This window comes from Penicillium psychrosexuale, assembly GCF_028828465.1.
Source record: "Penicillium psychrosexuale strain IBT 29551 chromosome Unknown utg000004l, whole genome shotgun sequence".
NCBI lineage: Eukaryota > Fungi > Ascomycota > Eurotiomycetes > Eurotiales > Aspergillaceae > Penicillium > Penicillium psychrosexuale.
The window spans coordinates 3,527,180-3,542,402 of record NW_026643189.1 but is presented as its reverse complement, the minus strand read 5'-3'; the positions used below and the strand labels follow the sequence as shown (position 1 = coordinate 3,542,402).

General features: G+C 46.5%; 6 protein-coding genes across 6 annotated transcripts; 5 read left to right on the top strand and 1 right to left on the bottom strand.

The window, feature by feature from the left end:
* Positions 1–1,645: 1,645 nt before the first annotated feature.
* N7518_007198 (uncharacterized protein) lies at positions 1,646–1,846 on the top strand (the record flags this gene model as incomplete). Its single annotated transcript, XM_057188125.1, has 1 exon — positions 1,646–1,846. One exon carries the CDS (start codon positions 1,646–1,648, stop codon positions 1,844–1,846), a length of 201 nt encoding a protein of 66 aa, XP_057039828.1.
* A 1,116-nt stretch (positions 1,847–2,962) lies between these two features.
* On the top strand, positions 2,963–5,241 carry N7518_007197 (transcription factor domain-containing protein; the record flags this gene model as incomplete). Its single annotated transcript, XM_057188124.1, is given in 5 exon segments — positions 2,963–3,102; positions 3,167–3,884; positions 3,956–4,010; positions 4,026–4,839; positions 4,881–5,241. Coding segments are annotated over 5 exon segments (2,088 nt in total), but the record flags the coding sequence as incomplete, so codon positions are not given.
* Positions 5,242–5,749: 508 nt separating this feature from the next.
* abnA (putative extracellular endo-1,5-alpha-L-arabinase) lies at positions 5,750–6,895 on the top strand (the record flags this gene model as incomplete). The annotated part of the gene is made up of 4 exons (XM_057188123.1): positions 5,750–6,013; positions 6,083–6,559; positions 6,616–6,701; positions 6,760–6,895. 4 exons carry the CDS (start codon positions 5,750–5,752, stop codon positions 6,893–6,895), a joined length of 963 nt encoding a protein of 320 aa, XP_057039826.1.
* An 838-nt stretch (positions 6,896–7,733) lies between these two features.
* Positions 7,734–11,783, top strand: N7518_007195 (LipA and NB-ARC domain protein; the record flags this gene model as incomplete). Its single annotated transcript, XM_057188122.1, has 8 exons — positions 7,734–7,876; positions 7,930–8,226; positions 8,286–8,571; positions 9,322–9,389; positions 9,449–9,692; positions 9,747–9,809; positions 9,880–10,191; positions 10,275–11,783. The coding sequence occupies 8 exons, from the start codon at positions 7,734–7,736 to the stop codon at positions 11,781–11,783; spliced, it is 2,922 nt and encodes a 973-aa protein (XP_057039825.1).
* A 183-nt stretch (positions 11,784–11,966) lies between these two features.
* On the bottom strand, positions 11,967–12,268 carry N7518_007194 (uncharacterized protein; the record flags this gene model as incomplete). The annotated part of the gene is made up of 3 exons (XM_057188121.1): positions 11,967–11,997; positions 12,053–12,146; positions 12,202–12,268. 3 exons carry the CDS (start codon positions 12,266–12,268, stop codon positions 11,967–11,969), a joined length of 192 nt encoding a protein of 63 aa, XP_057039824.1.
* A 1,022-nt stretch (positions 12,269–13,290) lies between these two features.
* Positions 13,291–15,114, top strand: N7518_007193 (putative MFS transporter; the record flags this gene model as incomplete). Its single annotated transcript, XM_057188120.1, has 7 exons — positions 13,291–13,487; positions 13,547–13,723; positions 13,780–13,893; positions 13,956–13,980; positions 14,037–14,209; positions 14,269–14,712; positions 14,760–15,114. 7 exons carry the CDS (start codon positions 13,291–13,293, stop codon positions 15,112–15,114), a joined length of 1,485 nt encoding a protein of 494 aa, XP_057039823.1.
* Between the last annotated feature and the right edge of the window lie 109 nt (positions 15,115–15,223).

Sequence of the window (15,223 nt, the reverse complement as noted above, 5' to 3'; positions counted from 1 at the left end):
ATCCTATAACTCCTTATTTTCTTTCGCTAGTAAAATAGCGCTATATATCGCAAGCTGGCAGCCTTTGATAAGTTGGTTTAATATACGTTTGGAAGGACTTGTTAGGCTTCGAGATTGTATATAAAGTAAAGCATTAATTGACAAAGCCTGTCGATATAGATCTTTCCTAGTAGTAGGGGTTTTTAGTATAAAATTCTGGCTTGAATCGCTACCCCTACTAGGGGGGGGGGGTTGGTATTCGAAGATAAATATTTAGTTTTAAAAGGACCCGATTAGGTGAAAAGGGTACTAAACCAGCTGCTAAGAAGCTATTTTTAATTATCTCTGATTTAAAAGCTTTAATTTATATAGTAGGGTATGCTTCGAGAAAGTCGAGTTTATTAATATAGTTGATCCTATACCATATTTTTATTTTAACTAACCGACTATATATATATTTTAAGACTATAAAACAGCCGATATCAAGCGGTTATAAAAGGTAAGAGGAATATAGTGGTATATAAATTGGTATAATATCGTTTTACTTATAAATTTTATCGAATTTTGGTATTAAATAGCTTCTATAGCTATTAAGTATTAAAAGTCGATACCTTCCTACTATATATAATAAAGTCGATAGTATAAAGAGTTTCTAAAGCTAGCGAAGTCTAATTTTATTAGAAGTCTAACTATTTAGACTAATTTCAAAATACTAATTATCTAGAAGGCCGTTAAACCAAGATTTAATAAAGACTTTACCTTTAAAAATCATATATAGAGGAAGCGCCTACCCTACTGTATTTATACATTTAATCACAGTTACCTACTCGCGATTTCTAGGTTATAAAAGTAATCTCCGACCATAGTATTCACGTTATATTATAACCTTTACTATTACAGTCAATCCTATAGTAAATCCAGTCTTATCAAAGTTATAAATATCGTCCGGATCGATTCTATACTAAAGAATGGTTTTTTGAACTAGATTAAACCACTCTCTAATAATCCTTAGGTCTTTATATTTCGCGCGCTTGTAATTATAACGTCTTAAGAATCGGGATATAAGGGTAGGGTACCGTTTAATAAAATGTATAACCTAATTTTAGCCAACTGAAATAACCAGGGTGGTTCCGCGTTATTTAAGAAGAAGATCCGCTATTTCTTATACTATAGAGGGCCGGGGGGCCGATCTATAAGAATCCATAGAGATTATCCATTTTCGAAGAGATTCCTCTTTAATTACAGTCAATTTAGTCAAGTTGGCGCGAGAAGTCGCGCGGTATTGTATACCACTGAGGCGGTCCCGAAGGGTTGAACGCGGTACGTTAAAAGTGCGGGCGGTAGTAGAAATATTAGAAAATTCTTGATTCTTAAAAGCCTGGATAGCTAATAAGATCCTACCCTCTTTCTCTATTGAATCTTTAGAGGATTGAGAGCGTTTTGGTGGCATGGTGGGTGGTTGAATTAGCTAGGTACTAATTCATGGACGCGTTTTTGGATGGGGTGGCGGGTCGTATGTGGTGGCGGCTCGTATGTGAATTACGTTACTCATTTTCGCCATGTCGTTATTGCAGACCCCGAATCTACTGATTCGTCCAGATCTGTGATATCTCGTCGACCGAACCAAATTTCTCGGAACGTAATGTCAGATCCAGCCCCCACACTCATGTCTGATCTGCCGCGAGGCTACGTGATTTCGCTTTCACTAGGGTCACTGCACCACGAGGCACGCCGGATCATTGAATGGTTTAAAGACCATACCAGCGGCAATCAGTGGATTGTGGTTTTTGGCCTGTCATCAACAATAGTTGAAACTCTTACGACCGACCGCAACGCGCTTAACGGTGTCCCGTATCGCTTCCAATGAGAGGGCACGACTGGCCTCATCAAGGTTGTCCCCAGAGGAGAACATGAGATCGCTACATCACAGTTCACTACGGTAATCCACGATGAACTTAAAGATATGGGCCTCCCTCGTAAGGAGGTGGTTTGGGTTGGATCTAAAACATACCACTTTGGGACAAGCAAAGGCAAAGAAGCAGACAACTCGTACTTGCCCCCCTCTCGCCATGCACGACCCATTGAAAACGCAGGCTATCCATCACTTGTGATTGAAACAGGTGTCTCTGAGTCGCTTGGTCGGCTGCGTCAGGATGCACGAAAATGGTTCGCAGATTCCGTAGGTGACGTCCGGATCGTCATCCTTATCCATACGAGTGAGAACACTGTGTGCTTCGAGCAGTGGCAGTTGGCCCCGAGTACTGCACCCCGCCCGCTAACCAAGAGATACATCGATACCCTCCGCGCACAAACCCCCAACATCCCACCACTGACCGGACAGCCGGCACAACTTCAGCAAGTCTACTGTGCCAACCAAGTTGATGTCACCAGAAACTTTGTTGCCGGAATGCCGAATGTTATAGATGGGGGCTCCCATGGTCCTCCCCTTTATTGCAATCCAAGATCGCCCCCCAGGTCCAGGGGAGTGGGACATCGTGGTAGGGCAACAAGAATTCGATGAGATTGCAGACTTGTTACTCTAATTCGAGGAATGCCTCGAACAATGCCGGGGATATAGCTGTCTTTGTTCTGCGTCCCTGGTTCTGTATCTTCCAGACGATTTTTCTGCTTTTTGCGAGTTTCGTAGGATTTTCTTTTAATTTGCTTTTGATACTGATTTGCGCTTGGTTCTCATAAGTTGATCTCACGTCTAACGCCACTATGCTCCCTCTTCTTTTCAGAGCACTCTTCCATGTTACCTCCCCCATTGCTCTACGTGGGCGTTATTGAGACCATTCTTCGTTTCGTTGTTCCTCTGTAGGTGTATAATAGATGCCTTTGACAAATCTCTAAGTAATCAAACACACTCACTAAGCGCTTACTAAACAGCCAATCACACCTGGGCACTCAGTGGGCACTTAGTAAGCATTTAGTGAGCGCTCAGTGGGCTCACTGTTACAGCTTGGTACTGACCTACCTTAGCAATGAATGCAAACGACGCAAGTTGGAATGTAGTAGTGGCTTGGTCTGCGTCAGGTGTTCTCGTGATCAAATTCCTTGTGTCTATGCCACTCATCGCCTTCCTAGCAAGTCAATCCAAGAGACTGACCCCAATGATGAAGGGTATGTCCCAAATTCCTCAGTTACCATTTTCTATCGACTATATAAGCAGTTACTGATTTTATAGAGCGAATGTGAGATTCCAAAATGTGGAGAGGCAATTGGAGACTCTGCGGCGGGAAATACGGACCCTCTCCGCCCGCGTTCTTGACCTTGAATCCCCTGGTCCTGCTTCAGCCTCCAATCTGTCAGCTCCACCCACCACAGGGGGCCTGCACCGTATCCTAGATGCCCCTAAGTCTCCGACGTATTTCGGGCCCACGAGTGCGGAGCTTGGCCTCACTCGATCTCAAAGGTCCTTATCTCACCAAGCTGGCGACTGTGCTGCAATTGACGATCGCGGTGAGGACCTCGACTTATCAACTGCTCCTAGTCCCGCGCCGTCGGAGAGAAGTGAGAATACTCCTCTTGGGTATCCTTTGAGAAGCCTTAGTGCAGATGAAACATTGCGATTGGTGCAAGTCTATGAGGACACAGTCGGTGTGATGTACCTCTGTGTCGACTTGGATGGAGTGCGAGCATATGTGCTCGAGTTCTACCGCTCTCATGATTCAGCCACTGCATCTTCCTCTGTGTTGTTGACGCAGACAACCTCGGATCAGGATTGGTTCTCTGCGCGCGATGTCCAGATGCTGAAGATCCTGTTGGCGACCGCTCTACTAGTCGAATCACACGGGCGCAGCGAGCGTGCCGCCCAGCCGGCCGACAGTGTAGAGCATCGCTTCGCCAGTCGATTTAAAATTGCCGAGGTTGATATGAAAGAAATTCTCATTCTGACCCTGTTGGTGTGTATCTCAAACCGTTCCTTGTTTTGTTCCCATGGTGTTCAAATCCAAAAGAAAGGTATTGACTGTAGCAGTCGATTTTTCACTCTTACCACGATGATGAAGTTATTGCCGGACGCTTGATTGGTATGGCAGTTTGAGGGAGTACGGAGCTAGGTCTTCATCGTCAAGAAACGTGGCAAAAGACAGGAGGCGTTTTCCCGGGCGAATTGGAATGGACATGGGCAAGCCGACTGTTCTGGTGCATATACGTGTTAGATCGCAAGTGTGCCTTTGGTACGGGTTTGCCCTTCGCCATTCAAGATTCCGACATTGATACCAACTTGCCTGAGCCGGACCACTCAACTCCGTACTTAACTTGCATGATCTCTCACGCGCGCCTGAGCACAAAGATCTGGGGCCTGGTCGTTGGATGGCCCAACCAGTCACAAGCGGCCACCTCAGATGGTTGCGCTTGTTTGGACGCTCAGGTTCAGCAATGGATCCATTCCATTCCCCGTGAATTACGTTTTGATCCAACTTGGCGCTCTCCCGCCGGATCGGAGCACACTGATAGAGCTATAATACTTCAAGTTCTTCTTGCTCTACAAGCAAACCAACTTCGGATTCTTGTATATCGACAAAATCTGTTTAATAATGAGCGGATAGCGGACAACGTGACCGGTGCCTCGACTGCCGTAGAAACAGCGAAGAGCACCGTTCATATGCTAGACTATTTCAGTCAGGTCTCAAGTATATATTTCCAGCACCCAGAGCCATTCAACTATTTTCTCTTATCTGCCCTTGCCGCTCTCTTCTTGGCCGTCTTACATGCCCCGGCGCGTTTCAGCCATTCTTGCCGGCCCGAATTTTACACGGCTGTAGATATGGTTCGCCGCTCAGCAGCCCGTGCCCCTACTTCCCGAAGATTGCAAAAAGTTCTTCACAGTTTGAAACGGATTCGATTGAACCTCAGGTGGGATAGCGAAGCTGGCCGACAATCATCTATTCAACGAGGTATTCATCCCACGGTACTTGGGATCCAACGCCGATATCAACCACAACGGAGTCTGCTGCTGCACGTACTTCCAGCCTTCATCAAATATCTGAGGCTGCTACTCCTCAGCTCTCATTTAACGCTTTCTGGCCAATGTCACCTGGTACAGTGGCTGGATCTGAATCTAAAGTCTGTGAAGACCTCAGCAGCTTTTTTGAAATAGCCGGTGGATTCTACTTTGACCCTCAACCCGGATCGAATATTGCCGCTGGGGCAGATGTGGGGTTGGCCCCTCCAGATGACACGCGTTCGCCCAATGCGCTGAACGCCTTTCATGACGAGGATGAAGCATTGATGAGAGTCATGGCTGGTTTGCTGTGAACATTGTGGACCTTGTTATGCATAACGATTCAATAAATTAAGCTATGACTTCAACGATGACCGACTTCGGTTCGGTTAAATACATTGCTATACTCGAAATTATGAAACATTCCTCGGGTATTTGCACTTCCGTTTATCCGTGACGAAATGACTGTTGTTTCGAATTGGGATTCCCTGGAACTTGGCGTGCTTTTGCCTATAGTTTTCGGCAATTCCACCAGTCGGTGCTCTAATTCCCACGACTAGTTAATTTGCTGAAGGATTTGCTTCTTTCCGCTTTAGACTCTTACCCTCAGGAGCCTAGTATATTTCCCCTCTCGTGTGCGTTGTATCCAGACTATCGGATATGCTCGCTGCAGAAGAAGATCTCACCCGTGCCGGTGGGGGAAAACCTCGGATTTCCACGAATGATGCGTGCCCTCGCCAAATAATGTATACAAATATGTCCAGGCAAACCCATTAATGAAGCTTCATTGCTCTTCGTTCAACATACAAATCATCTCCCTCGATGCATTTTGGTAATATCATCAAGCCAGTGCTTTTCGCAGCCCTCGTGCACGGATATGCAAACCCTGGCAGCTGTTCAGGGGCGTGCAATGTGCACGACCCGTCGTTGATACAAAGATCATCGGACAGTCGCTATTTCCGATTTTCCACTGGCAACAAGATTTCTTATGCCAGCGCCTCATCTATCAACGGCCCATGGACTACGATTGGGTCCATCTTGCCTAGTGGGTCTTCTATTGATCTCGCCGGAAATGATGACCTGTGGGTAAGCATTACCCTTTCCACAAAGCTTGTCCGCAAGTAACAACATATTGGGTACTGACTTCCATGCTAGGCTCCCGATGCACAGCTTGTGAATGGTCTTTACTATGTTTATTACTCTGTGTCGACGTTTGGTTCACAGAATTCAGCCCTTGGACTAGCCACATCTGCAACCATGGATTTGGGCTCCTGGACTGACCATGGAGCAACTGGTATTGCTTCGTCATCTGCCAAGGCATATAATGCTATTGATGGCAATTTGTTCAATGCTGGTGGTACTTACTATATGAATTTCGGCTCCTTTTGGCACGATATCTACCAGGCTCCAATGAACTCGGATGCCACTAAAGTCGCGTCTTCGTCCTACAATCTGGCTTATGACTCCTCTGGAACACACGCTGTGGAGGGGTCCTACATGTATAAGTATGGAAGCTACTACTATCTCTTTTACTCTGCCGGCATCTGTTGTGGCTACGACACATCTCGCCCTGCCAGCGGAGCAGAATACAAGATCAAGGTCTGCCGATCGACCTCGCCTACTAGCGGATTTGTATGTTACCCAATTTCCCGCTTTAGACACTCGCCCTAACTCTTTTCCTATCCAAGGTTGATGCATCGGGCACTGCTTGCACAAGCGGGGGAGGCACAGTTGTTCTAGAAAGTCACGGGACAGTCTATGGTCCTGGTGGACAGTAAGTTTTCGATTTCGATCGTATTCCAAACTCGAATATTGACCTAACCTTTCTCCAGGGGCGTATTCACCGATCCTAGCCTCGGCCCAGTGCTTTACTACCACTACGTTGATACTACTGTTGGCTACGCCGATAGTCAGAAACTCTTTGGGTGGAATCAGATCGATTTCTCAAGTGGATGGCCAGTGGTTTAAGTGTGTTGGTGCCTGGGTTTTCAGGCCAGATGCTGTTTTTCCCCCTTCCTTCCTCTTCCTCTCTTTGTTCTTTCTCCTCCAGTCCTCTATTAGCTTGGAATACGATCGATAGGTTGACTGGGCTTCTTGCTTTCTTTCGTGGGTAAAGTAGCTTTGCTTGGTTTGGTATATTTGCAACCAAATGCGATTGATGTATGTAGTACAGCATTCTACCGCTAAACCATAGCGAACAACGGGTATCTGTTTATCACATAGGGTGTATGCTATCATGGATTTCTCAATTTGGGATAAATCGTTCTAAACCTGAGGTTTCTAATTCAAAAAAGGCTTACAGTATGACACATCCCGGCGATTTTCGCACTCGGCCGACTGGTTCTGCCCCAAGGGGTTGCCAACAAAATGAGTCTGAATTTCTTCTCCTCAAGATTATTCGAGGTATTTTGCGAACTTCATGAATTTCATTTGCTATGGAAAAGTCATCTAAACTACCCTGCGCCAAAACCCAGGTGAAGTATAACGCGGGATGGAGACGCATCGTGCGAAATTTCAGTCCGTCGTATGGTCTCTCCTCCTTCAAAAACGTTGCCGGTTTGTGCTGACAAAAATATATAGATGGTTCGCGGTGACTATGGGCACTGGCATTGTTTCGGTGTTGATGGTATCGATCCCTTTCGATACTCCAGTGCTCTATTACCTGTCGATCGTCTTCTTCCTACTCAATGCGGTGTTATTTACTCTGGCTTTTATTACTTCTGTCCTCCGATACACCTTATATCCTGAAATATGGCAGGTGATGATTCAAGACCCAACCAATTCGCTCTTCCTGGGGACAATCCCGATGGGCTTCGCTACACTCATTGAGATGTGGGTGTTAGTTTGCGTGCCAATCTGGGGTGAATGGGCCAAAACATTTGCATGGACTTTATGGATGATCGACGTGGTAGCTGCAGCTTCTGTAACTTCGTCCCTGACCTTTATTTTGTAGGTCTACAGTCCTCGACATGCCAATTTTTAAGATACTGACATCCGATCAGAATGTCTCAGCGCTATATCACCTCGCTAGATCGGTTCACTGCGGTCCAATTATTGCCAATCGCAGCGACTATTGTGGCAGCGGGTACTGGCGCCGAGGTTGCTCTTATCTTAGCAGACAAACACCATGCGATGGGAACACTCCTCGCCTCATTCATTCTCTGGGGTATGGGCACTCCGATGGCCATTGTGGTATTGGTAATATATTATCAGCGATTAGCAGTGCATAAGCTTCCACCGAGGGAACTGATTGTGAGCTGTTTTCTACCGCTGGGCCCTCTTGGCTTTGGTGGGTTCGGGTAAGTGTCTTGCAGATTTCCCTTGGGCGCCCTAAGACTCTGGGCTAATACGCTGTCAGCATCATTTACATTGGGAAGGTAGCACGGGTATTGTCGCAGGATTCCCAGTTCCTCGACCCTATCGCAGGCCACATTGCATATGTCTTGGGTGTCTTCATATCCCTCCTCATGTGGAGCTTCGGCTTGATTTGGCTCGTGTTTGCCCTAGCTACCGTTCTATACAGCTCTCCGTTTCCTTTCAACATGGGTTGGTGGGGATTTACGTTCCCACTTGGGGTGTATTCCGCAAACACTATAGAGTTGGGCCTTGAAATGGACATCATGTTCTTCAAAGTTCTCGGTACCGTATGTCCATCCTGTTTTTTTTTTCATTTTCTGCTCTCCAAATAAATGATAGGTACTAACTTTTTATCTGAAGATCCTCAGTAGCGCAGTGTTGCTATTGTGGGTGTTAGTTGCATCGCGAACTGTACACGGAGCATGGCGCGGAACCCTATTTTATGCTCCATGCCTACAAAACCTGGCAATAAAGGAAAAGGGGGCTGAGCGAGATGAAGATCGGCATCGGGCGTAAGACGAAAACATTGGTGAAGTCTCTCATTACCAAGCCTCCAAACACTCCACCAATAGAACAATGCGTATGCCCAGGTCTGATCCCCAGATGTAATGTATCGCGCCGGAGAACCCCGCTGACGGGGTCTTCTGTACCTGCTGTCGCGGCCAGTGAAGGGGAAGCCTAGAAGTACTCCGTATAGCTTAGGCAATTTTTGCCGAACTCGATATCCCGATTCATTGGTCGGACCTAGGGTGATTACCTTGATTACCCCCAAATGTTTACGGGGTACGATGTATTCATCCATGCCAAGCACTACCTATCAGGCGAGTAGTCACATGTTCAGCCCGTCAGCTTCGTGTTGTTCGCTTTTTCCACTCTCTCTTCTTGGATTATGGTCTTTTGTGATACCGGAGGCCGTTTTCTTGACTCTTTGCTATTCAAATAACTCTTTCACGGTAGCGCTTGAGTATTGAGAATGGTAAGGCTTGGGTTCTATCTATACAGATCTATGGCCAAGCACAACTCTAAATCAAGACTAGGATACGGGGGAGTACGAGTTTCCCTTCTTGCAGGAGGTCTTCTCTCCTCGTGAATCGCACAAGATCGAGTATGAATACTAAGGCCCTATATTTTATACGGAAATTATTTCTAAGACCTGTTCTTTAGTTTTGTCTTCGTTCATGGCCTGAACCCAAGCGGTCGCAATGACCATCCTTTCCAGACATGGACGCATAGCAATGGCAAGTTTTGGCCGAGGGACTTCCTGGCCGAGGACATACCCTATGCGCGCGTCTTCGTTTACGGATACAATTCAAGCATCACCCATCCACAGACCATGTCTACGGCTAGCATCAAGGACCATGCGAATACGCTGTTGAATTTATTGGATATGGAACGCGGCCCTCAGATGGTAAAGCATAGGACCCGAAAGGCTTCATTTGAATGGTCAATTAACGTATCATAGGGATCTGTTCCACCGAAAGTGATATTCATCGGACATAGTTTGGGGGGGTTAGTGATCAAACAGGTCAGATATATATATCCCATGACCTTTTTGCTATGGCATCTTCCTGACAGTCTATGATTCAACGGTATAGGCACTGCTCAATGCTAAAGAAGATCCAAAATATACCTCTATTCGTTCGGCAACTTCTGGTCTCGTCTTCTTCGGTACACCTCATCGTGGAGCGAAGGCTGTGGAACTAGGGAAAATTGCAGCCCGGGTTGCTCGCTTTGTCTCCAAAGGCCATGCTAGCAATGACCTTCTAAACTGCCTGGAATTCAATTCCCTTTTTACTCGACAGATGACCGATCGGTTCCGACATCAACTGGAAGATTATCGTGTTGTTAGCTTTATCGAAGGGAAGGAGGTGCAGATAGGGGGAGTTGGACCAGCATCTATCAGCCATGTAAGCAGATTTTCCTTCACTAATTATCATCTCCCCCAGTCCCCGCATACTTTTGTCCTGGAAGAGTGACTGATATTAAAAAGCTTGTGGTTGATGAAGAGTCTGCGGTTCTTGGGCTGTCTGGTTTACGCGAAACCCAACTCAAGCTCGACGCAGATCACTCGCAGATGTGCAAGGTGGGCTCTCGGGGTCCGATGTACCGTTTGATAAAAGGCAATATCAAACAACTGGTCGATCAGGCGCTTCTGTCGGAGCAAGGCTTTATTCCACCATCGATACCTTCAAGTACCGCGTCATCCCCACCGCCAGTCCCACCACGCCTTCATTCAAATAGTAGCACGCCATACCATGGGCAGAGTCGCCCATCTCCTTCGACACAAAGGGTGACAGGAATGATTTTCAACGCTCTGGATAATGACCCACGGTCTGTTCGCTCCGCAGAACTCAAAAATCGGGCTCGATGGGACGAAGCCCGAACCGTCGAATATGGGATTTTCCAGGAGCATTTGCGCAGCCTTGGTCCGGATCATTTCAGTACACTATCAGTGGCATACAATTTAGCTGAGGTGGAAATGGAGTCCAGCTACTTAGATAAAGCAAATGAATGGTGCCATTGGGTGTCCGAAAATGCCCAACGCGTCTTTGGGACAAAACATCCCCTGGCAATGAAGACGGAAAGTTTGACTGCAGAGGTCTTGTGTCAACAAGGCAAGTACCAAGAGGCCGAGTCGGTCTGCGCCAACGTGTTAGCCCGTCAGCAAATGACTATCGGCGAAGATCACCTAGACACCTGTGACACTCGGCGCCGATTGGGAATGACCTACAATGGACTAGGTCGCCGGGAAAATGCCGTTATGACTGCGGAGAAGCTGACAGACACCCTAAAGCGTCTGCTTGGAGAAACCCACATTCGTGTATTTGTCATTGCGTTGGATGCTTTGGAATACATCGTGAGCAACCATTCTGGGAACGAAAATGCCCTAATTGTGATGCGTTTTCAACCCGATGTACAACAAGCAGTGGGGATATCGTTACAGGTCTACCAAGAGCTTCGTAATGCCTTGGGTCATGGACACCCGGCTACCATTCGCGCTCTCTGTCTCCACGGCCGAGCACAAAACTTTATGCAGCAGAGTATAGAGGCCTCAGAGACACTGCGCCGGGCTTTGGCCAGTGCCGAAGAAACGTTAGGACCCGATCATCCGCTGACATTAGAAATCGTGGGCAACATTGGCATTATGTACGCTGCGCAAAATAGCTATGCTCAAGGTTTACTCAGCAACAGTCCCGCTGCTGAAGCCTTCCCCTGGCTGATACGATATTTGAACTGGGTTGAACAGCGCAAAGGCAAAAACAACCCCGAAGCGCAAGCCACTTTGGAGCTTCTGGCCAGTCTACATTTCAACGCTAGAGAGTACGAACCCGCCCAGAATTACTATGAGCGCCTCGTGGCGAATATTCGCGGGGCCGACTCAGCAATGACCGAGCGCGTCAACACTCGGCTTCAACTGTGCCGGGCGAACACCATGTACACCCGTCGGGGCCTAGGATCAGGACTAGGAGGGTTTTTGTCCAGCTTGCAGCGATACTGACGGGGTTTTATGATTATTATACCTGGATATACAACTTCGCTTTATGAATTCAATGGGATCTTTGTCATTATTCAGTCGTATTCATTGTGGTACATCTAAGTATGTTCATGATCCGCGAAGGGATATCATTTGCCTTTCGAATTTTATACACGCTGAGTGGATCAGCCGATCATCATGAGGCGTTTAATGTGTCAACTTGTTGGGGATGCTCTTTCTGTATATGGAATCAGTACTGATTCCCTCCGTTATAATCCGCATGGAAACCATACCTAGCCTTATCCAAATGCTCATGGCCGGCATTGCTGAGCTTCTTCGCAGGGTCAAACTTGTCAGCACCGATCTTCTTCTCCGTGGTGTGAATACCTATTGTTGTTAACTTCAAGTCTTAAGGCGCGAGAATATAAACATCGAAGCTCACCCTTATCAATGTATTCTTGGCCCTTATTGCCTCCGAGCTTGTTAGCGATACCAGAGACTTTGTCCATTGTGAAAGAGTGATGATTGTGGTTAAAAAATGTAACGGGTTACTGTAAAGGGGTAAAAAGCAACTCTGGATAATGAACGACCCTTTATAGGAATCTATAGAGTCTATTACTATGCACTCCGCATTTCGTATTATGCTTAACTCTGTCTATGATAATGATTCGCTTTGGCATAGAACGCTATCGTCATTGCCGCACTCTTAAATGTGAATTTGCCCCCGCAGGGCTCAGTACCTAGGCATCTTTATTGGCATACCGCTTCCAGATAGGCTCAAATCTGAGGTCATGTTGATGATCTCGATCTTGCCATGGTAGATCTAGTCCGTTGTCTAACGGCGATATTGCATATTGTGACGTCAGCGAGCAACTATCAGATTATAGTTACTTGTCTCAGGCATTAGTTGACACCCTCATTATGAGGCACTCAGGCATCCAGGCACCAATAGCTACAACAATATACCGAGGAGCCCTTGCTTTCACGGCGCTTCTCCGATCTCTCAGTTATACAACCGGCTATCAATATTCTTGTTCAACCTTGTGCGGTATTCTTTTTACACCCTTCTTGTATATTTGTTACAACGATAAGCTCACGCAAAAACATATATGGCTCTGCAATCTATCAACCAGACTGACAACAATTTCATCAAAAGCATCATGGAGATATTGAATATTCAGCTGTGGGCAACACACTCGGTGCGAGCTACCCCGAACCAAATTGCTTCCCCGCGTTTGATCAAAGTCAAAACAAACCCCCATACTATACAGCAGCCAATGAGACAACCCAAACGTCAGACGTCAGGCAATTTTTCCAAGTAGCTATTGACAGCGCTCCACTTGAATATGTCTATTTGCTTTCTTACCCCGGAGGTTCGTGGTCAAACTCTCGGAGATGTGCCGATGCGCCGAATTAGCCAAGTACGACGCGCGCGATCCGATTTCTTTATAACCTATAGCCTCCTCTAAACCCCAGGGAGTGTAGCGTTTCTCGTGTTCAATATATACCCGGTCTTACAAGAAAAAAAGAAATGGGAAATCCAGCAGAGGAATGGGAGAAACCCGATAGCAAGGGCCTTGCCTTCGAACAAAATGCTCTTTACCATGCTTATGCTTCTAAAAGCCCAGAATGGCATCGAGATATGACCAAGCGTCTACTTCACAAGGTTGACTGGCACCTTTTACCCTTCCTTATTCTCATGTATTTGTTAAACTTTCTGGACAGAAAGTAGGTGACCCTGTTCACGGGAGCTATACATGATCACGAATCCTAATAGCTTCTTTTAGCAATTTATCACAGGCTCGCCTAGGTACACTTGAAGAAGACCTCGACATGGAAGGCACCGATTACAATCTCGCCACAAGTATCTTATTCATCGGCTATCTACTGATGCAACTACCATCCAATCTACTCCTAACCCGTGTTCGGCCTTCGCTGTTTCTGGGTATTGCAATGGCTATCTGGTATGACATATTTCAATGAGACCGACAAGCGCTAGAATGCTTAATTTATTTCACAGGGGTGTGATATCCGCTTGCCAGGCAGCCGTTCAGTCATTTTCCGGACTCATTGCGACGCGGTTCTTCCTTGGATTTGTCGAGGCGCCTTTTTTCCCAGGTGCTGTCATGTTAATGTGAGTTTCTATAGATTTAAAAGAAGTGTGTTTAAGGAGGTGCTGACATTTACTTTGTATAGGTCGAGCTGGTATACACGACAGGAGGTAATTCAATACGCCCTTTAAAGTGACGAAGCATAAAATCGAACTTACTCGCCTAGTTGAGTCATCGTATTGCATGGTTCTATGCTGGCAGCTCGTTAGCCAATGCTTTCGGTGGTCTTATCGGGGCAGGTGTGCTAGGTAATCTTGATGGCGCGCATGGCATCGCCGGATGGAGATGGCTATTCATCATCGAGGGATGTATCACAGTGGGAATATCCCTGCTCGCGGCGTGAGTCTTTTCTGTGCTTGATACGTACATTATTATGTCTCCAGACTGACTCTCAGCAGTATCTTTCTTCCAAATTATCCAGCTTCGACTCCCTGGTTAGACGAACAAGAACAAGCATATGCGCAGTGGCGCCTAATGCATGATGCAGGAGAAGCTGACGAGGTCAGCTCAACTAGTATCAAAGATGCCCTAGGTCTGGTATTTGCGGACAAGCGTATTTACCTTTTCATCTTGCTTCAGCATGTCTCGCTCCTGTCGCAAAACTTCCAATACTTCTTCCCGACTATTGTGCAGACCCTCGGATATGGGAAAGTCGAAACCCTTCTGATCACCGCGCCTGTATGGATTGCTACGTTCTTTGTCTCGCTGCTGGTGACATGGTCATCTGGTAAAACCAACGATCGCAGCCTACATATCATCTGCTTGATGATGGTCAGCATGGTAGGAGGTGTGATTGCCACTGCTACCACTAACCTTGGCGCCAAATTCTTCGCCATGTTCCTGTAAGTCCTATGGTTCCGTTATTTTTCGCATGTCTAACAGTAATCAGGATGCCCATGGGAGCTGTGTCTGCATATCAAATCATCATCGCCTGGGTTGCCAATTCCTTCCCCCGGCCGCTGGTTAAACGCTCTGCGGCAATCGCTATTGCAAATATGATTGGAAATACCGCTTCTATCTATGGTAGTTACATGTGGCCATCATCTTCGGGACCTCGATACATTCCAGGAGGAAGCGCGACCGCTGCGATAGCACTCTTTGTGGCGTTGGTCGCTCTAATCATTCGCCTGGTGCATATTCGCATGAACAAAAGGCTGGATGAGACTGAGTCATCAGGAGATATTATTTCGTCCAATACAAACGATCTAGAAACCCGGGCTGTTGGGTTCCGGTATATTCTATGATCCCGTATTTGGGGTTTGTTCTTACACACTCTAAAAAGACATGGAAGACATATAATGGATTGGCAATTTCAACTATAAAGCACACATAAGTATATAAAAGTAGATATAG